We start from the raw sequence: 22150 nt of genomic DNA, 5'->3' as shown, positions 1-22150 counted from the left end.
CTATAAAATGGGAAGGATAGTCTTTGTGTTTTGTGACTGACTTAGTTGTTGTAAGTGGCAAATTAGTTGCTAAATGCTGTAAAAATCTAAGGTGGCATTTTTAGTTTTAATAATAGCACTAAGTTATTAAGAAAAGGCTAGATTATGTTAGGCATTTTCTAACTAAGAAAACAAATCTTTGGTGGCTATTTTAAAAGGAGTTTTGGGCCGGGTGCAGTGGCTCATGCCTGTAATCCCAGCACTCTGGGAGGCCGAGGCGGGCGGATCATGAGGTCAGGAGATTGAGACCATCCTGGCTAACACGTGAAACCCCGTCTCTACTAAAAATACAAAAATTAGCCGATATGGTGGCATGCACCTGTAGTCCCAGCTACTCAGGAGACTGAGACAAGAGAATGGTGTGAACCCGGGAGGTGGAGCTTGCAGTGAGTCGAGATCGCACCACTGTACTCCAGCCTGGGCGAGAGTGAGACTCTGTCTCAGAAAAAAACAAAGGAGTTTTGCATGGCTATAGAGAAGTGAACTTCAGTTCTCTGGAAAATGTATTTATGGGGAACAGCTCTATGGTCCCTGACAAGGCAGAATGAATGGGACTTACCTGGGACCGAAAGCCAGAAGACTTGGCTCTGCCACTCCTTGGGAACCTTGAGTAAAACACTTAAGGTTGTGGTAGCCCTCCTAGTTTTATTTTACATTTGTTGTTTTTTCTTGTTCTCTGGATTTCAGAAGGTTACATTTTCCTGTTTCTGTCTTAGGTATCACTCTACCCATTTCTTCCATTCTGATTTCCTAAGGTCTTCTCTTCCCCACCCACCCCTGAAAAAATACCCTAGGGAGCCACTCGGATGGAAAACCCTCCCCGTGTACTCTTCATCTGGAATATACGCCTGAGCCTGATTTGATCAACTATCTTGTATTTACATAAGAGTTGGCTGGTGCAGTTTTTTCGCAGCTTCTGAACCATTCTTGCATTGGTTAATTCCATTAGTGTAACTTGTCAGCGATGAGGATGGTGGCTCCCTTCCCACTACCAGCAGTGTCCTCAAACTCACTCCTAAAACTTATGCTGTGTTTACATGCTGATTTATGCAAATCATTACTGGAAAGGTATCAGGACCTACAGTTAGAGTTGCTTTGATGTATATAAACTTGGGAGTTAAATAAATTACAGACCAACGATTTTGGTTTTTTTTTTTTTTTGAGACAGAGTCTTGCTCTGTCGCCTAGGCTAGAGTGCATTGGTGTGGTCTCCCCACACTACAAGCTCCACCTCTCGGGTTCACACCATTCTCCTGTCTCAGCCTCCTGAGTAGCTGGGACTACAGGTGCCCACCACCACACCCGGCTAATTTTTTGTATTTTTAGTAGAGACGGGGTTTCACTGTGTTAGTCAGGATGGTCTCGATCTCCTGACCTCATGATCTGCCTGCCTCCAAGGATTTAGTTTTACCATTTTACCATTCTTTTCTTCTGATTTATATTTCCTTGCTGTGTAACTTGTTGTTTTTTTTTTTTTTTTTTTTTTTTTGAGATGGACTTTCGCTCTGTCACCCAGGCTGAAGTGCAGTGGCGCCATCTCAGCTCACTGCAACCTCTGCCTCCTGAGTTCAAGCAATTCTTCTGCCTCAGCCTCCTGAATAGCTGGGACTACAGGTGCACACCACCACGCCCGGCTAATTTTTTTTGTATTTTCAGTAGAGACAGAGTTTTACCATATTGACCAGGCTGGTTTTGAACTCCTGATCTCGTGATCTGCCCGCCTCGGTCTCCCAAAGTGCTGGGATTACAGGCGTGAGTCACTGAGCCCGGCCCCTGTGTAACTTCTGTAGCTTTGATAAGTACCTAATTAAAGTACCTAATTAAAGGATGTAGTGACAGGAAAGCTGACCCTTGACTGACTGTTAAAGTAGTCCGAATGTAGTTTTCCTTTGTTGTGAAATATTTAAACTATACAGAAAGGAATAAAAAGAATAATATTGTATATCCACTACTTAAATTTAATAAATTTTAACATTTTTGCTTTAATTACTTCAGAATTTTGTTTCTTAGAAATAAAATACAGCACAGATTGACCATTCCTTATCCAAAATACTTGGAATCAGAAATGCTTTGGATTTAAACATTTTCTGGATTTTGGAATATTTACTTTCTACCTACCAATGAAACATCCTAAACCCGAAAATGTGAAATGCAAAAGGCTCCAGTGAACATTTCCCTAGAGCATTATGTTGGTGCTCAAAAAGTTTCCACTTTTGGAGCATTTTGGATTTTGAATTTTTGGGATTTGGGACGCTGAACCTGTAGTCCCTTCTTATCCAAGGGAATACGTTTCAAAACTTATCCCAAAGTGGGATACCCAAAACTGAGGATAGCACCTAACTCATTTGCTGTCATTTGGAACACATTTCTGTTCGTGTCTTCCAGCCACTAATTTAATTCCTTTTCCATCCTAAGTATCACTCACTATGGCCATAACTTGTCAGTTTGAGGTGTGACAACAAAACTAGCTTTGAATTTCTTTTTCCCTCCTCACAATTTCACGAATAGAAGATTCATTCTTACTAGATTTAGTAATAGCAGCATATGGTTTTTTTTTCTTTTTCCTTATTAAGTGGAGAACTTTACCTTTTCACTGAAAGGGGACATTTTCCAGCTTCTTCAGCATTTCTGAATTGCCAGCATCGCTGTAGTTGCTCTTTGAGGCCATTATGAAGGCAAGTAAGGGTTGCTGGAACACAAGCACTGCAATACAAGGCAGTCCCTCTGATCGCCAAGACAGCTGCTAGGTGACTAACAGGCAGGGAGCGTCTACGGCATGGATACACAGTGTAAAACTTATGGGCGGGGCGCGGTGGCTCACGCCTGTAATCCCTGCATTTTGGGAGGCTGAGGTGGGTGGATCACCTGAGGTCAGGAGTTCGAGACCAGCCTGACCAGTATGGTGAAACCCCATCTCTACTAAAAATACAAAAATTAGGTGTGGTGGCACACACCTGTAATCCCAGCACTGTGGGAGGCTGAGGCTGGTGGATCACTTGAGGTCAGGAGTTTGAGACCAGCCTGGCCAACATGGTGAAACCCTGTCTGTACTAAAAATATGCAAATTAGCTGGATGTGATGATACACCCTGTAATCTAAGGTACTCGGGAGGCTGAGACAGGAGAATTGCTTGAACCCAGGAGGCGGAGGTTGCAGTGAGCCAAGATCGTGCCACTGCACTCCAGCCTGGACAAGAGAGCAAGACTCCGTCTCAAAATAAATAAATAAATAAAAAAGTAAAAATAAAACTTATGAATTGTTTATTTCTGGAATTTCCCATTGAATATTTTTGGACCCAGGGCTGATGAGGGGTAACTGAAATTGAGGAAAGTGAAACCGGATGACAGTACAGTTGAGGCCCCTTCTGTATTTTTCTCCTCATTCCATTCTCTTTCTCCCTCACTAGAAGTTACTATTGTTATTATATTATAGACCCGTTCTGCTTTTACATTTGTACTGCTTGTATATCTGTCATATATAGTATTGTTTTATGTAAATATCTTACCGTATCATTTTGCAGTTTGCTTACCCCCTCCACTTACGTTTGTAAGGTTTTTTTTGTATTGATACATTGACACATGAATTCTAATTTATTAATTTTACTGCTGTGTAGGTTTCCCTTATGTGAATATACCATAGTTTATTTCTCAGCTCTTATTGATGGATATTTTGGTTCTTCCCAGTTTTTTGCTTTTATAAACAATGATGAAGTGAAGTGAATATCTGTGTTCCTGGCTTCCTCTGTCCACGTGTGAGAGTTCCTTTGGGCTGAGTATATACGTAGGAGTGAGATTGCTGGGCTGCAGTGTACAGGAATCTTCAACTTTACTATAGCAATCAAGTTGCTTTCCAAAGTAGTTGGGGAATTTACTGCCATGCTAATAGTCTGTGAGAGTACTTGTTTTTCCACATCTTTTTATGGATTTAAAATACCTCATTGTTTGAATATTTTTGATTCTAGTGAAGGCAACCATCTTTTCATATTTTTATTGACAATTCAGATTTTCTGTCTAAATTGCCAGTTTCTATCCTTTGTCTGTTTCTCTATTGGATTGTTTATTTGTCTTATAGTCTTGTAGAAGTTCTTTATATAGTCTGGATATTGGTCCTATGTTAATTATACAGAGATCTACTTCCAGACTTTGGCTTGTCTGTTGACTTGAAGGATGTCTTTTTGTCAAATGGAAGTTGTAGTTTAGTTCAATTAAGTTCAAATATGTCAGTATTACATTTGAGCTTGAGAAAGTCACTTCTCCCCTGGTGACATACTGATTGTCTCGTGTATTTTCTAATTAAAGTTTTAAAGTTTTCTTTCCACATTTAGGTCTTCATTCCATTTAGACTTTAAGTGTCCAATGCGAGGCAAGGATTCTGTTTTGTTTTTTTCTCTATGGATGCTAGTGGTCTTAGCACTGTTTTTTGAATAATCTAGTTCATACTCACTGAGTTATCATGCTGTCTTTGTCACATCCGTGAAGTCTCATTGATTTCTGCCTGTGTTTGCATCACTCCCACACTGCCTTTAATGTTTTCTCACTAAGACTTTTATCTTTGGTCAAGTAAGACTGCTGCCTCCACTAACTCCCCACTTTGTTGGTTGTTCTTCAAAATTATTTGGGCTATTGGGATTTTACTCTGTTTGAATTTTGGATCAACTTATTTAGATCCTTGAAAAAAAATCTGTTAGGGCTTTGATTGAATATGCGTTTGAAATTATGGATTATTTGGGGGGGAACTGATATCTTTATGGTCTATTCATTCATGAAAACAATTTATTTAGATTGTCTTTCATGTCCTTTACCTTTTAAATTTTTCTGTAAAAGCCTTATACCTCTGTCATTAGATTTCTTCCAACATGCCTTATAGTTTTTGTTGTCATGTTAATGAGATTTTTTTCTCTTATATTTTCTGTTATTTTGATATATGTTGATAATACTGATTTTCTGTTTTCGTCTTCTTATATCCAGAAACCTTGCTGACCCCTCTTCTCAGCTGTAATAGTTTTTCTGTAGAATCTCTTTGATTTTCTGTGTTGTCTCATTTTCAAATAAAGACAGCTTTATTTCCTTTTCCATTGCAGGTTGAATGTCTTATGTGGAGTTCAGACTTTATTCTCTATCAAATTAGGACCCACTGAAGGTTTTGAGTATAGAAGTGACATTTATTTATTTATTTATTATTTTTGAGATGAAGCCTCTCTCTTGTCCCCTAGGCTGGAGTGCAGTGGCGCCTTCTTGGCTTACTGCAACCTCTGCCTCCCGGGTTTAAATGATTCTCTTGCCTCAGCCTCCCGAGTACCTGGGATTACAGGTGGCCGCCACCACGCCCGGCTAATTTTTGTAGTTTTAGTAGAGATGGGGTTTCACCGTGTTGGCCAGGCTGGTCTCGAACTCCTGACCTCAGGTGATCCGCCCACCGTGGCCTTCCAAAGTGTTGGGATTACAGGCGTGAGCCCCCATACCTGGCCAGAAGTGACTTTTAAATATTACATTTGAGAAGAACAATTTTGGTAGCCAGAAGACAGTGTGAAGATAAACAAGAGATCAGTTAGGAGACACTGTTATTCTAGTCACAAGATACTGCAAGCCTAACCTTGGATAATAGCAAAAGGGAAGGAAGGGCAGAGATAAATGTAAGAGCTATTTTAGAATTAGGATCAAAGGGACCAGGTAAATGAGTAAATATGAGAGCGAAGGTTCAGGGAGTCAACCGTGATACCTAGGTTTCTGCTTATAAACCTGCAGTAATATTCATAGGAGGAGGAACAGTGTTGACAACAAAACATCTGCTTCTCAGCAGGGCTAGGATAGATATTTGGAGCCTATCTGTGTATAGATAATCATTCTCAGCGATTTGATTTGAATAGCGTTTTCCTCAGTTTGTTCTTCAAAAATCTCCATGTAGATAAGTATCAGCCTGATATGGAGCTTCCGGAGACCCAGAGGCTGCAGAGTGAGCTCGATGTATTAGATGCGGATATCCTTCCGGAAGAAGGACCATTTATTCTAGACCAAAGTGCAAGCTTCAAAGACGAGGTGTTAGCCGTGGCAAAAACAAAAGCAGTGAGAAGGAAGCCTGTGACGGAGAATGTGCCATTTAGGAAGAAAGATACTCTGGCGCCAGCATCACAGCAAGTATGAAATTGTTCCTTTCTTTTGGCCCATTTGTATTAATGTGACATTGTCAAGGCCACGAAAACTGGTATGCGGTGGAGCCAGTTCTCAGGCAGTTGGATGCTAACAGTCCTTGAGTCTGGCTATTTAAGTTGTTCATATATTTTACAAAAAAATAACAATTTTTAATAATGTTACTAGAATAGAGAATTCTTTCTATTCCTAGTTTGGTAAGATCCTAACTAATATGATACCAATATCCTAATTGAGATTTGAGGGGATTAAGATTTGGTTCTTGCCGGGTGTGGTGGCTCAGGCCTATAATCCCAGTACTTTGGGAAGTGAGAGGATTGCTTGAGGCCAGGAGTTTAAGACTAGCCTGGGCAACATAGTGAGACCCTATCTCTACTAAAAACAAAATTAGCCAGGTGTGGTAACTCACGCCTGTAGTCCCAGCTATTTGGGAGCCTGAGGCAGGAAGATCACTTGATCCCAGGAGTTTGAAGCTGCAGTGAGCTATGATCGAGCCACTGTACTCCAGCCTGGGCAACAGAGTAAGACCCTGTCTTAAAGAAAAAAAAAAAATTAGTTCCTGCCGAAGATAAATATCGATCAGTAATAATTACTGCATATTAAAAGGGCATCCTAGGGTGAATGCTTTCTAATACGGCTTTGGGAGCCAGCAGGGTACAACTTGGTTTAAAACTACATGATATTTTAAGCTTCTGTTTAAAAATTACGTATGGCCCTATCAATGGAAAACTGGCCAAAAGACCACCTCCTGGTCGAATACCCTTATTGTATTAGTGACATTTGGTGGATTTGCCCAAAGGCTTCTGTAGCAAATCCATTTATTTTCAGGTGGCCTCCAGAAAAGGAGAAGTAACACTTATCACAAGTTATTGACAGATAATGGATTAGGATCAAGTCTGTTTCTTCCCAAACTTCTATGGCAGGGGGCGGCTGTGAATCATCGAGATGTCAAGGTTGAACCTGTAAGAATTCAAATGGGTGCGCTTCTCCAGAGACAGAGCCTCATTCTCAATAACATTGTTTAAGTAGCTGTATTCATTCTATTTAGACCTAAGGCTCAGAGAGGTTAAGTATTTTAACGAAGAATGTTTTACACATTACTTGAGCCCAGGAATTCCAGACCAGCCTGGACAACACAGTGAGACCCTGGCTCTACAAAAAATAAAAAATTAGCCAAACCTGTTATTTCACATGGTATCTCACACCTGTGATCCCAGCTGCTCAGGAGGCTAAGGCAGGAAAATCACTTGAACCCAGGAGTTTGAGGCTGCAGTGAGCTATGATCATACCTCTGCACTCCAGCCTGGGCATCAGAGCGAGACCCCGTCTCTTAAAAACAAAAAAAAGAAAAAAGAAAAATAATTTAACAATATGATATGAATTTTTTTTTGTTTAGGAAACAAATTGTAAATAAATAAAAATATATTTTATATATTGTTTATATGTTTAAAGGTGTCAGGCAGAGCCAGGGATTTCAATTCCACACCCTCCACCCCGCCCCCTACCATGGTTGTTTCAATGAAATTTACACCCTCCCCCAAACTTCTGCCACAGTGCTTTCTACTCAGGTTTTTCTGAATGGATATATGAATAACATGGAGAACTTGGAGCTTCAGTGAGTCAGAGGTTGAGACCATAGTTTCTTTGATACTTGTTTGGCTTTATAATTCTTACTTATCTTTCACAGGGACTCCTCAAAGCTGAAAGAAGTAGACAAAGCCAACCTCACAGTAAAAGCAGAGTGCAGCAGACAACAGTTTCATCCAGATTAAAAATGAACCGGCAGCCTGTGAAAGACCGCAAGGCACCATGGATACCCCCAAACCCCACATCCCCACCATCATCTCCTAAACGGTATGTGAAAACTCAAGGGACCATTTGTGTATGTGATTCTCTTTTTCCTTCCACATATCAAAGGCAACCTATAGCTTATAAGGAGCAAATGAAGTAGTAGCCTTAATTTTTTCCATTAAACAGAAATACTTTTTTGGGTGAGTCATACATGAGAAGTCTTTGACCGGAAGCTTATTGGTTCCTTCTTCTGCCTGACTGTGGTTGGAACACCCTTCCATGGGCCACCCCAACACCAGGACATGTGTGATTGTATGGAACATGGTGGGCTTCCCTTCACTTGTCTCTTCTGCCAATAGATTCTAGTAACTTGAGGCCAGGGACTGTGTCTTTTTTATATTTGAATGTCCAGTGCTAGGCACATAGTAGGCATTCAGTAAATCTTTGCTGAGTAAATAAATATATTAAAATAATTCTAACTCCTAAGTCAAGATGATTATGAACTATAAAGCCATATAGATCTCACCAACACTGTCTTAGCTGCAGGGAGCAATTAGGGTAACGTTGACGTTACTGTCTTGTCATCCCCATTCATAGCACATTAGAATGAGAAGCTGCCATTCCACAGGGTTAGAGAGAAGAGGAGCAGGGTCCGGTTAGGTGGAAATAATCTTTGGGGGAATCGGTTGAAGATAAAGGGGAACTTGTTTACCGTGAGACAGTAGTTCTTGAAAACACAATGGAAAGGCCCAAGAGGTGGGATGGAAAAAAGGAAGAAGTAAAAAGCAGTCATGTCAGGGGAGAACAAAGGAGAAGATAGGTGATTGCAGGGTTCTGTCTTTGGAGCCATCAGAAGTCAGGGTGAGCAGCCGAGTGGAAGAGAAGCCCCCTAAGATTCCAAATGAATGTGAAGGAATGGCTGTGCTCATCCATCCACTCTCATTTTCAAGTTAAGGAAACAATGTTTAGAGAATTTAATGTCTTATTCATGTAACAGCCAGACCTAAAATCAGGTCTTCTGATTTCATAATGTGCTTTTTTTGTTTTTATTACTCTATTCTGTTTTCTGTATTTTTGTATGCAAGTATTAATATGGAGATGTACATTCAGTTGGTAAGCTCAATGGTTGAAGTTTGTCTTACAAACCAAATATACAATGGACTGTCTTTTAGAGTGCACGTGTCGTGGGTAGAGGAGGCTGGGTGAGGCTTCCAGGCTCACAGTGCTGTTAGGCCTTATAAAGATACAGAGTTGCCTTATAATATGGAATGTAATTAGTGATCCAAATCTATATATTGTAACCGAGTTTTGTTGACACTCACCCAATATTCTGTAATTGATCACTGTTTCTCATTTAAAATGGTGATGGCTTCTTTGAAGCAAAGGAGAATTTCTCCCCTTTGACACTGCGCCTGAGTGCAGGAGGATCTTACTTTTCATCACATTCAGCTTCTACCGTAGGGCCGCGTGCTACAGATCACCATTCATTTAATGCTGTTGTCGTCTCTGAGCTGGCACCTACTTGGATGAGTCATTGGATACGGAGCGAATGATGACAAAGGTATGCTTTTCTATTTTTTTCAGTGCCGCATGGCTAAAGGTGAAGTCTGGCCCCAGAGATGCCACAAAAGAGCCTCTCCAGCCCAAAGATCCTCAAGAGGAAAGTCACCTGACAGGTGCTGTTGAGCACGAAGCAGCCAGGTTTGTGCTGGTATTTTTCAGATCTTTGAGAATTAAAGAGCTCCTTTTACATAGACTTGGAAGTGATCCCTTTCTTCTCTTTCCTATGTTTAAAGTTGGTTATTTAAAATATAGGTTATTTTTAAAAATAGAATAAATACGTAAAATGTAGTTTATTAAAGTTTTCAGTCAAACTATATAGCTTATAGTGAGCTCTTCTATTTTTTCTTATTCATTCATAAATTATATATGTGTCAATTATGTATCAGTTGCTAGTTTTGTATATGACACTGTTACGAGCTCTATGGAGACTTTAAAAGGGCAAAAAGGCCATAATCCCAGCCCTTGCTTATTTATAGTCAATAGAAAAGTTATGTAATTAACTATAATTTAAGATAGAACATGGTATGTAACCTGGGAACTGAGAGAGTTTAGAAAGGAGAGAGTGTTACTTCTTGCCGCAGAGGTCTAGGCTTCATGGATGGAGATGGAAATTAAACTAGGACCAGAAGAACAGGCAGGATTTCAATATGGGAGATGAGATGAACATTCCATAGGAAGAGAGCAGTGAAAACAGGTTTCTCTGTATTCATTTGGCTGAAATTGTTCTTACAATTATGGGAAAGCAAACATGAAAGCAGTCCATTAAATAATTTGACAATATTCATATATCCTAAACCAAAAGAGTCAAAGCACTTTTACATACAACAGAGTTGTTCACAGTTAACTTTTCCTTTTTGTTTTTATTTGACTTCACTATGCCTGTATGGCTCCTGGGGGCTCCCTGTTTGTCTAAACTTGAAGGTATAGCAAGGGTTTTGTTTGAGTCTAATAAGAAACCCTAAGTACAAGTGATAGCTAGTTTTCCTGAGAACCTTGAGACAGGTTCTCATTGCGTTGTGCATCAATGTTTTTCGACCTGGAACACGTTCTGGAGAGCTTTAGGGGTACGGAGAGGTTATGTTACCTACTGAGTACCTTCATAGAGCCAGGATTGGTGCTCTGGGGGGGTCCTGACTTCTGGTCTGTTTCTGTGATGATGGCACTCTGCAGTGTCGAGGCAGAATTGGTTTGACTCTTGACTGTCTGCTAGGCTCGCTTGGCTTGATGCTGAAACTTCCAAAAGATTAAAGGAACTAGAAGAATTAAAAGCCAAGGAAATTGACAACATGCAAAAACAGAGGTAAATATTTGCTCCTGAGGCAGGAAAAGGTAAGCAGGCCTGTTCTACATCTCTATACATTATGATAAATAGAGATTATGTAGGCCTAGCTACACTTCTTATGTGTATTGGCTTTCTGCCTCCTTAAAAGACTGTGAAGTCACTTAAGAAGCCAAGTGGGGAGCCAAGACTGGAGCTCAGGGAAGTCCTTACTCTGCCTTGAGGTGAGTTGGGGTGACTCTTGATACTGTTCTCTAGGCTTGACTGGCTTGATGCTGAAACTTCTAGAAGAACAAAGGAACTGAATGAGCTCAAAGCCGAAGAAATGGATAGACTCCAAAAATTGAGGTATGTGTTTCCTTCTTAGGAAGAATAGTGGATGTTTGCCTGTTCTTATGGATCGAGATCTAGCAGCCAACCTGGAATGAATGAATACTTGCTTGTCTACCTGTATATTATACCATATTTTTTGCTAGGAAATGCCTGTTTTGTGTGGAGTTTGGAGGAGAACTGAAAAAAAAAAAATGTAATTGTGAAGAAGTTCTGTCTGAAAGATCCGAGTCTTATGTGTATTTGTTTGGACTGCCCTCAAAGGTACTTTTCTCTAGCCAGATGTCAGCCCTTCCAAGGGCAGAAGATTAGTATGATGCATATACATATTCTGCTCATGTGAGTCAACATATAGCTACTTTAGTTTCACGTGTTAGCTTGAATGCAGGCTATGGTTTTCAAATGCGGTTCCCTTTTTCTATTGACTCCGTAAGTGTTTTCAAAACTGTAGACACTATTGGTGTAAAGAAGCTTGTTAAAAGATTTAGTCCAGCTGCTGCTGCAATTGCCTCATTTTTCCAACTCTGGTAATTCACCCTGTGGTCACATTAACAGAATACTCTCTGAAACCTGTGTGCATTCTGTCACCATTCATGATGTAGTGTTCAGTCTCAGGTTAGAAGGGCTGTGGGTATATCATTAGAAGGCCAAGACTTTTTGTCTGTAGTAAAGACTTGAAGTCATACGATCCCAGAATCTTGGGATTTGAAGGATCTTTTCCCCCGAGCTGATGCTTTTGGCTCCTCTCTACTATCTCCACTGAGAACTGACCAGTGTATTTACACACACCCTCTGTGATGGGATCGTCACTACTGTCTGAGGGAATCCATTTCATGGTCATTTATAGCTAAGAAGGTGTGACCTTAGGCTGTGCTGAAATTTGATTCTCTGTGACTCTTACGCACTTGTCGTTTGGGCCATATAGCAAAAGCTTCATCCTCTGTGTCCCGTTTATTCCTCTGTGTGTTTTTACTTCAAAAATTAAACATATCACACATATAGAAGAACATACTAAATGCACATATGGAATCCAAAATATTACAGAATGAACATCCACGCACCACCATCGTAAGCCAAGAAATCAACCATTGCTACTGCTACAGAAGTTTCCAGCATATCCCTCCTCAGTTGTATCCCCTTTCCCCCCAGAGGCAGCCACTGTCCTGATTCTTGTGTTGATTTTTTCATTAGTCTTCTTCATAAATCTGTCATCTATGTGTGTATCCCTAACAATATCTTGTTTAATTTTGAAAACTGAGAAACAGGCACAAATCTAACTGAACATGCAAAGGGGCAGTGTTGCTGGTAGTATCAGATGAAGACTCCTAGGGGAAGACAGGTTGAACAGAGTCTGGATCCTAATCTGATTTGTGCTTTCAAGAGAATTTATAGGTGCCCTACTCAGGAGGTCACTGAGCAGGGTCAGGAGTGAGTCCTGCACACACAGGGCGTCCTCCATCTGGAGGGCTTGTCGGTGAGCCAGGTCCATTGGACTTCGGGAGGAAGCCTTGTCAGGAGAGGGGCTGTGCTGTAACACACGGCTTCTCAGCTCTTTCTGGTCAGCTACTGTGGGGATGGGATGAGTATCCTTAGCAGACAGCAGGTCTGCAGGGAGTAGCAGAAACTTCATCAGCAAAAAGGCAAGACAAGCCAGGAATCTAGGCTTAGACCTCCCATTTCCCATATTGTGTTGTAATCTTCTTCAGTTTACTTGCTTGTTTTGATGGAGCACGTGCTAATGTAACTGCTTCTTTTTTTTTTTTTTTTCATTAGAGACAAGGTCTCACTATGTTGCCCAGGCTGGTCTTGAACTCCTGGGCTCAAGCGATCCTCCTGCCTTGGCCTCCCAGAGTGCTGGGATTAGGCATAGGGCACCACACTCTGCTTAATTTAGCTTCTTGAGAAAGGATAATGGGAATAAATCCTTTCAGACCTTTCAAGTCTGAAAATGTCTTTGTTTGCTGATAAACCTTACTACTCTCATATTTGCTGGTAGCCTTACTGGGTATAGAAGATTATTTTTATTGGAAATTTTTAATTAAACTTTCTTACTGTGAGGTATTCATAGAGTCACACGAAGACCCAGTTTCCCCAAATGGTAGCCTCTTGGGAAAATACATCCCAGTACTACAACCAGGATATTAACATTGGCATAGTCCAGATACAGAACCTTCCCACCCGCAAGGAGCCCTCATGTTTCCACACCCTCTTCTCTCCTACCCCCATTCACTGCTTGGCTAAATATCTCCTGGCAACCATTCCTCTGCTCTCCTTGTCTATAATTTTGTTATTTCAAGAGTGTTATTATAAGTGGACTTGTGTAGTATGTAACTTTTGGGGACTTCTTTTCTTTACATCATTCTCTGGGAATTCGTGGAGCTCATCACATGTATCAGTGGTTCATCCCTTTTTGTTGCTGAGTAGTATTCATGGTGTGGATACAAACAAACCATAGTTTAACCATGTACCTCTTCAAGAACACCTGAGCCTGTGGTCCCAGCTATTTGGGAGGCCGAAGTGGGAGAATCACTTGATCCTGGGAAGTCGAGGCTGCAGTGAGCCACGGTCATGCCGCTGCACTCCAGCCTGGGCAACAGAGCAAGACCCTGTCTCAAAAAAAAAAAAGAACACCTGAGTTCTTTCCAGTGTGGGGCTATTACGCATACAGTTTCTGTAACAGTTGTGTACACGTATTTGTGTGAACGTAAGTTTTCCTTTTTTCCTGGGTAAATGCCCAGAGGGCAGTTGCTGGGTTGTGTGCTAGTGGTGTTTTGTTTTGTTTTCTTCCAAACTGCCATCCTGTTTTCCAGAGCGGCTCTGTCTGTTCCCACCAGCAGTGTTGGAGGGATCCAGTTGTTCTGCATTTCTGCCCACACATGGTGGTGTCATTCTGCTTTCCTGTAGGCGTTTTCATGGGCGTATAGTGACCTCTGAACATCTTTGCATGTACTTGTTTGCTCTCCACTCAGTCTTTGCTGGCATGTGGCCATGGGTTTTTCTGCAGTGTTTGGCTGCAGTCAAGCAGTTATTTTCTAAGTTTTCCATCGTTCTAGACTGCCCCTTTCTCGGTACTTTTGATAGAGTGAGCAGGCTTTATTTGCATTGGAGACTTCTTTTTTGTCTGTGCCTATTGGTGTTTGGCTTGCTGGCTTCTCCGTTACCTACTCTGGGATATATGAGGCAAAGAGAAATCCCAGAGCTCACTGCTCTGTCATTCTTTTGGTCCCAGTGTCCTGAGGTGATGTGCCTTCTCTACTTCTCTCCAAATCCTCTTAGGTGTGCGTATATTTAATGTCCAGGATTCTTAGTTGTAATTAACAGGAAGAAGAGGGAAAAGTACATTTTTTCAACCTCTTCAGAAGCAAAAATCTGAGCATTTCTGCTCATTGACTTGTTTCCAATGAGAAATCGGAATTGCTTTTGATCCTTCTCTAGAGACTCACAGACTCTGCTTTCTCCCCTGGGTAGCTCAAATTCATAATGATAGGACTTATTATGGGTGTGTTTTCATTCATCAGTAGACCTTTCAGTCTGGCAGTTTATTTCCTTTAATTCTGAGAAGTTTTCGTGCTTTGTTTTGTACTTTTTCTTTTTCTTGTCTCTGTTTTCTCTATTCTTTCTGAAACTCCTGTTCTTTGATGTTGGACTTCCTTGATTGGTCCTCTGATCTTCTTATCTGTTTCTTCCTGTTTTCTTTCTCTCTTTCTCCTCTTCTGCCTCCACCCCTACCTTCCCTCAGTAGGAGATTTCCTCCAACTTTAACATTTAACCTGTTGAGCTTGTGATTTCTGCTACAGTGTTTAAGTTTTAAAATTTAAAAAATGTTGAGAGCGCTGTTATATTCTCCAAATATCTTACTCAGTAGTCTCATGTCCTTCTTTATGGATACAGTGCTGTTCTCTTTCTGAGTATATTTACACGTTTCCCCTGCCTTTTGACCTACATAATCTTTTTCTTTCCTTCCTCAGATACCTAGTAATCTTGGCTATCTTCTCATGTTTAAATGTAGGGGGAGTGATTACTGATCAGAAACAGAGTATGTGGGTTGCCATTTGTATTTTAGTTTTTTAAATAATTGTTTCTATTGTGGTATAATTTACATATAGTAAAATGCAAAGAACTTAAAGGTACAGTTCGATGAATTTTGACAAATGTATGTCCCTGGGTAACCAAAACACTAATCAAGATAGATAATTTGTACTTCAACCTAGAAAGTTCCCACATGTCCTTCTTGGTCGTTCTCTACTCCACACCCCCATCCCTCACAGAGGCAGCTGCTTTGATTTCTTTTACTGTAAGTAGCTTTGCCTGTTCAGACTTTATATGAGTAGAATTATCAAGATCTACCCCATTGTGTCTGGCTTCTTTTGCTCAAGAAAATGTTTGCAATTCATCCACGTTGTGTGTGCATCAGCATAGTTCATCCATTTTAGTGCAGAGTAGTAGTCCACTGTGGGAATACACCACATTCTGTTTGTTCATTCTCTTATGAATTGACATTTGGGCTTTCCCATTTATAGTTAGTATGAATCAAGCTGTTACAGACATTCTTGCACAAGGCTTTTTGTAGATATATGCTTTCATTTCTCTTGGGTAAATGCCTAGGAGTATAATTTCTGGGTAATAGGATAGGCAGTTGTTTAATTTTATTAAACGAGCCATATACATTTTCCAGAGTAGCAGCATTTTATACTCCCATCAGCAGTGCCTGCGAATTCGTTTCTACTGGTTTCACATCCTTGCTAACAATTGAGTTTGTCAGTCTTTTAGTGATTCTGGTAAGAATGTGATGGTATCTCCTTGTGATTTTCATTTGTGTTTCCTTGACGAATGATGTTGGGCACCTTTTCTAGCGCTTATTGTGAAGTGTCTGTTCAAGTCTTTTGCCCATTAGAGTTTTTTTTAAGTGTTGATTTGAGTTCTCTGTATTTTCTGGATATGAGCCCCTTGCCAGATATGTGTGCAGCAGATATTTTCTCGCAATACTATGGCTCACCCATAGATCTTCGTAATGGTGTCTTTTGATGACTAAAAGTGTTAAATTCTGATTAAGACCAGTTTATCAATTTTTCTTTTCTGGTTAGTCATTCTTGGTGAACTAGCTAAGAAATCATTGCCTGTGTTAGGGTCTCAAGGATTTTCTCTTATATTTCCCTTTAAGTGCTTTATAGTTTTACCATTTATTCTTTTATCTATGATTCATTTAGAATTAATTTTTGTTTATGAGATGAAATACTGATCAAAATTCATTTTCTTTAATGGATATCTGGCTATTCCAGCACTGTCTGATGAAAGTAACACCTGGACTATTTATTAAGGACACTTAGGTTGGTCTTCAGGTCTTTCCTTTGGCCTGCGTCAGACTGTCCAGAGAAGTTTTCTGATCTTTGGCCCAGAGAGTAAGAATCAGGATGTTGCTATCCTAGGAGTCGAGCTAGGGAAGGGGGCTGTGAGTCTCATAACACAGCATTCAGCCTGCGTACGTGACCCCCGCCTCTTTTCAGTATGGTACCTACAGCCTCAACTGTGATTGGGTGCCCCTAGTCAAGAGACCCTCACACAGAGAATGAGCCGTTAGACTTCTCCTAGAGTTGGAAAGAGGCAGCTGTACAGTTGTGTGAAGTAGGGAAAGGGATCTAGGAGTGTAATTTCTCAAACATCATTTGGCTCTTCTCGTCAGTTTTTAAACCACCCCCTCCCAGCTTAGCCCAGGCCTAGATGTACCTGGTACTACCAGTTGTGTGCCTGGTTAAGTCAGCAGTACAAATTGTGTGGGTTCTAGTTTTTCCCACTACTGGCCTTAGAAGTCAACTTCCTGTCTATGGGCATACCACCCTGACTGCACCCGATCTCGTCTGATCTCGGAAGCTAAACAGGGTCGGGCCTAGTTAGTACTTGGATGGGAGAAGTCAACTTCCTCAGTTCAGCTAAGTTAGTTATCACTTTTGTCCTTTGTTTTCCAGCACCATTTTTTTCTTCTTTATCCTTGTGGGTGTAAAGCTAACTCTACGGTTGTTTTAGTAGAATTTGGAGAGGGAACAAAATTAGTTTCTTTTGTTCAGTTTACGATCCTCTTTAGCTGTTAATGGCAACCATTATTTTTTTAAAGTGTACTCAGTGCCTAACACACTTCAGATGTTACCTAAATCTTTGTGCGTAAAGTAAGACCTAGGACCAGCACTGTCACATCACCTAGGAGCTTGTTGGAAATGCAGACTCTCAGGCCTTACTCAGACCAACTGAATTGGAATCTGCATTTTCACAAGATCCCCAGGAGATTGGTGTGGCCATGAAGGGTTAGAGAAGCTCATGGTCATTTTATCTCCCTTCACCTGACGTGGTAAATAAATATGCAAAATAGGATATTTTATTGCCTTTGATTTTAATTTTCAATTTTATTTCTAAATAGTGTTTCTGCCACCCAGTTAGCAGACAAGGTAGAGGAGGCAGTTCTGGATCGTTTGAAGCCTCTCTTGATGAAGGCCCAGGTAATCTAGTTCATTTCATTTGCTTGCTTTTTGGAAGTTCTAGATTTAAAATGAGTTGCTACAGAGGTTTCGTTGATCCTTTATAGGGCTAAGTGTCTCTGTGGCAGCTGGAAGATACCCCCAGACCACCACCCACTACTGATGTGCCCTCCATTGTGGAGAAGGGATAGAGATAAAGGGACAGGGGGAAAGTCCTCCTTTTGAGAAAGTTGAGATTTTAGTTTGGGAAACAAGTTGGGATTGTAATCCCTGTTCCGAATGAAATAGATCTGTTGGTGAAGTCAGTGTTCCAATAGCAGCTTTCACTCGAATGCTGTGTTTTTTCACCTCAATGGTTTGGAATGATGGGCTCTATTTTTCCAAAGGAGAGAGATGTTAGGACAGCTTTTGTGCACAATCCAGTACTTTCTTGAGGGTGAAATTATAGATGGTATCACCAAGAGGTTGTGCCATCCTCCCATAAGCGGTAAGCTCAATTCTATAGCCAGACCCCGTAGATCCACCCTGTAAATAGAAACAAACGTGTGTTTATGACTAGATGAGGCCACAGAAGAATATTGTAAATTTAAATGGGATGAATGACATTTGGGATCCCTAGACAGGCCACTGAACTTCTCTATTCTTAGTTAAAGAAATGTTAAATTTGTATTAGAGTCCATGGAAATCTCAGTAGCATAGAACTAGGAAGACTCTTAAAAATCAAGTAGTCTTGAGCTGTAGACTAGCTGAAAAAAAAAAAAGAAAAGAAATCAAGTAGTTCAACTTCCTTATTTGATCATTGAGGAAGCTGTGGAACAGAGAAGTTGAATGACTTGCATAAAGCATGCAGCTATTCTGACAGTGTTTACAGAGTTGAGGGAAGAAAAAGTCTGGAAAGCCAAGATCAATACGTGGCATTTGTTTCCATGAAGACAAAGTGCTTGGAATTGCTGCAAAAAGTCTAATATAGCTAAAGCTGATGAATCGTTCCACACAAGTTATTCTGGTAATAGAATTCATTTGTACTAATAGGAGCTGTAAGTTTTTATACTCCATGAATGTATTTGTCTGTTTTAATAGAGAGTGAATTCTGCTACAGAAGCACATACTCATTTGAAGGATGGCTCGTCGGTAAACACAGCCACAGCCCAGCCTGCACAGGAGGTATGCGTTGTGTGGTGCTGGCATTCTGGTATTATTGCTTGATAATGTCTTTAGTTGTAATGGAAATGAAATACAGATTACTTTGCAAACACTCGATTATCCTGCTCGAGAAGTATGAATATTATTTTTCACATTTGGCATGTTAATTCTTCCAGTGTATTTTTAGTATTTAGACTTAGATCAGCCTTGCAAACAGGGCACAGAAATCTTAGAGCCACAGGTTTGTGTTAGTGGCTCTGTCCCTCTGGATCACAGAGTGTCGGTGCCCTGTGTGGCCCTGAATGTTGATGGCCTGCGGCAGAAGAATGGCTGCCCTCATTTCCTTTCTTTCAGCCTAGTTTCACTCATTACTGTCCTAATTTTATTTATACTTGGGGCCTAATATTTATTGTTAGGCAAGCATTTTGAGTGCCTAGTATGTGACCAGGATCTGGCCTAGTAGAGAGAAAAAGGTGGCCCAGGAAAAAAAGGAAAACATTTGAGAAAAATAAAAACACATTTTCTTGTTGTCCACTCTGTACTCTTCCTCTGGAGGACCTGTTTTTAATATTTGTAGAAGTGTTTCTGCCTTGCCTAGACTTAGAGCTGCAGAGCAGAAAGTGCAAGTTGCATCCATTCAATCTTTGTAGAGTTTAGAAAGATATTTATGGCTTTAATTGCCCAGAGCAAGGAAAGGAAGCTTCATTCCAACTTCCTTCTTAGGTTTCAGAGCAGAAGGAAATTGGAATGAAGCTCCATTGGCCCAGTGACCTTAGGGACAGGAGGAAGGTAGATTCCAAGAATGTGTCCCTATTCTGATTATTAAGCAATATTTCAGCTGTAACATATTTTCATAATCTCTGTGATTATGACTTTATTGTTCCACGGTTTTATGACATAATCTGATGTGAGGTGAGGCTTCTAAGACTGAAAGCTAAAAGTCAGCATTTGGCCATTACAAATTCAACTGTGTTACGGCTTGGTGTTTTATGCAGCTTGGCCACTAAATGATATATATTTTTTTTCTAGAGGAATAGTGAGGCTAACATTTAACCCAGAGAGGCCACTCCATACTGCACTTTAATATGAAAGGAAAATGAAGTGATTATGAATGCTGGCAGTGAAATAGACATGTTCGAGTATACTAGGAATGATCAGCCTTGTATATTAGAATTATTTTGTAGGCATTACATGATGTTTAACACAATTTATTGAAACAGAAAAGTAACTCTGTAGTATTTAGAATGCTGGGCTGTTAAATAGCAGCTTCACTGCAGAGTATTCCAGGCAGCACCGTCAAGAGTCAGTGTTTACAAACTGAATGAAAACAAACAAAAGCAAACAAACTCATCAAAGTTGGCATGGTGAAGGAGAAAACTGTTTTTACTGTGTTAACTTACAAAAGCTGGGAGACCTCGAACACAAATTCTGAGTATTCTCATCTTTAAAATGGAGGAGACATTTGCAAGTAAAATACAGCTCCTGTAGATTTACTTATAGGCAAGATTTTCTCTCATATCCAGAAGAAGCTCTTGTAAAGGTACCATTGTAACATATCTGTCTATTGCTGCTACTATTGTCATTAACTAAACTTGCACATGAAGTATATATTTTTCCAAAATGTATGAGTTATGTTAGAATTAAAAGTTATACATGCATATGGCCAAAATTTTAAATAATTCAGAAGAAGTATATGAAAAGTTACACCTCCCCACAAGCAGGTGCCGTATGCTGCTCTATACTCTGCTTCTTTATTTATAATATATTTTTGTGCTCTTTTTGTATCATTGCATTGAGACCTTCCTTATCTTTTCTAATGGGACATAGTATTTTTGGTGGTCCATTCTTTATAGATGGAAAATATATACATGCAAGCATTATTGGTTGTCTCTGATTTTTTTGTAATTTTATTATATTGGTTATTGAGTTTGATTTTTATTTCTTTAACTTTGACAAAGGTTGGACATTTTTTCATATCTTTATTGGCCATTAACATTTTCATCTGTGAATCATTAAAGGTTTCTTAAATTGCTGTAGCTGTAACCATTCATTGAGTGTCTTATTTCATGCCCAGCACTATGCTAAGTGTCTCAACATGCAAGCTCTTATGAAATCCCTACAGCTCTGAAATATAAGATTATTTCCATATTACACATGAGAGGATTGAGGCCCCCAGAGGTCGAGTAAACTTGCCCAAAGTTGCAGGCTTATGAGTGGGCAGAACCGGAATTTAATTCTAGAAATATTTCATCCTATTGCCTGATATAATTAATTCCCCCAGCAAACATTCTTTGCAAAAGCCTCTTTCAGGGCTGATTATAAACATGTATTCAAATCAAGAGAAATACAGAGCATGTAAAATTGCTTTGGAAACTGGAAAGTGCTTTTTGAATGTACAACATAGCAGGTCAAGAAAGGCTGGTATAGCTCTCCCAGATGATAGATACGGAGTTTCAAAGACAAAGAATCCTGAACTTCGTGATGTCATACGAACAGACATTTTCACAGAAGCACTTCACCAAAAGAGAATCATTACATCCTCTGGAATGTGTGGCCTGTAAAATATTGGACATTCTCCTGAATGTAGCAAAAAGAAGGTATTTGTTCTACCAACTGGAAAAACAGATGATAATGATAATTTACATGGACAGTCATGGTATTACTTGGTTAATGCTATCATTTAAATGACTGATAAAAATCGTTCTGATGTTATTGCTTTTGATACTTACTGACTTAGGAGAATCTTGTTTTACCGTAGAAACGCTGCCATTTGGATCTGTGTGCTGTTGGTTTATGATTAACAATAATTTTCATGTTTTTCTGTTTGCATTATATTGCCTTCCCACCCTTAATCCACCCCACACCTCTCCTCCCCTCCCCACCCCATCTTGTAGGTTGCCGCTGTTGATTTTGAATCCAACAACATTCGTCGGCTTGATGATTTTTTGGAAGAGTCTGCCCATGAGCTCTGGGCTGTGACTCATGCTAAGATCTTGGGGTCTGAAACCTTAGCCACCATTGAGGACAGCAAGGATAGCCCAGATCTGGAGATCATGATGCGCAGAATGGAAGAGATGGAAGTAAGGTCTGGGGCCCCGGGTCTGGTTCGCCGCTAGGGGCTGGCTTCTGCCAAGTGCAGTTTCTCCTCATGCCTCTGCAGCTTCGTCTGTCAGAGTCACACAGTCCCAGTTTTAAATCCCTGCTCTATTGCCAACTAACTGTATGACCTTGGTATTGTCAACCCCTCTGATAAGTAGGGAGTTTTAAGGATAAAAAGAGGCATAGAGGATTCAGCACACTGCTTGCCATGTAATCCAGTAAGTGACCATTGTTATTATCCCCCTGATATCACTGATGTGTAATTCCAGAAACTCTGAGACCGGGGCCCGGGC

General features: G+C 40.3%; 1 protein-coding gene across 5 annotated transcripts in view; it reads left to right on the top strand.

Moving 5' to 3' along the window:
- The window catches only part of KIAA0753 (KIAA0753 ortholog), a 64370-nt gene that overhangs the window by 24997 nt on the left and 17223 nt on the right, over positions 1-22150 (top strand). For all 5 annotated transcript variants that reach the window (XM_023184469.3, XM_023184467.3, XM_023184470.3 and 2 more), the window contains 8 exons: positions 5944-6173; positions 7873-8039; positions 9561-9677; positions 10750-10839; positions 11077-11166; positions 17558-17636; positions 18696-18779; positions 21653-21838. In XM_023184469.3, coding sequence (XP_023040237.1) covers positions 5944-6173; positions 7873-8039; positions 9561-9677; positions 10750-10839; positions 11077-11166; positions 17558-17636; positions 18696-18779; positions 21653-21838 — 1043 coding nt within the window. The remainder of the gene's footprint in view (positions 1-5943; positions 6174-7872; positions 8040-9560; positions 9678-10749; positions 10840-11076; positions 11167-17557; positions 17637-18695; positions 18780-21652; positions 21839-22150) is intronic.

Source organism: Piliocolobus tephrosceles, chromosome 16 (genome assembly GCF_002776525.5).
Source record: "Piliocolobus tephrosceles isolate RC106 chromosome 16, ASM277652v3, whole genome shotgun sequence".
Lineage (NCBI taxonomy): Eukaryota > Metazoa > Chordata > Mammalia > Primates > Cercopithecidae > Piliocolobus > Piliocolobus tephrosceles.
The sequence above is the reverse complement of the archived record's forward strand: the minus strand, read 5'-3'. Positions and strand labels throughout refer to the sequence as shown.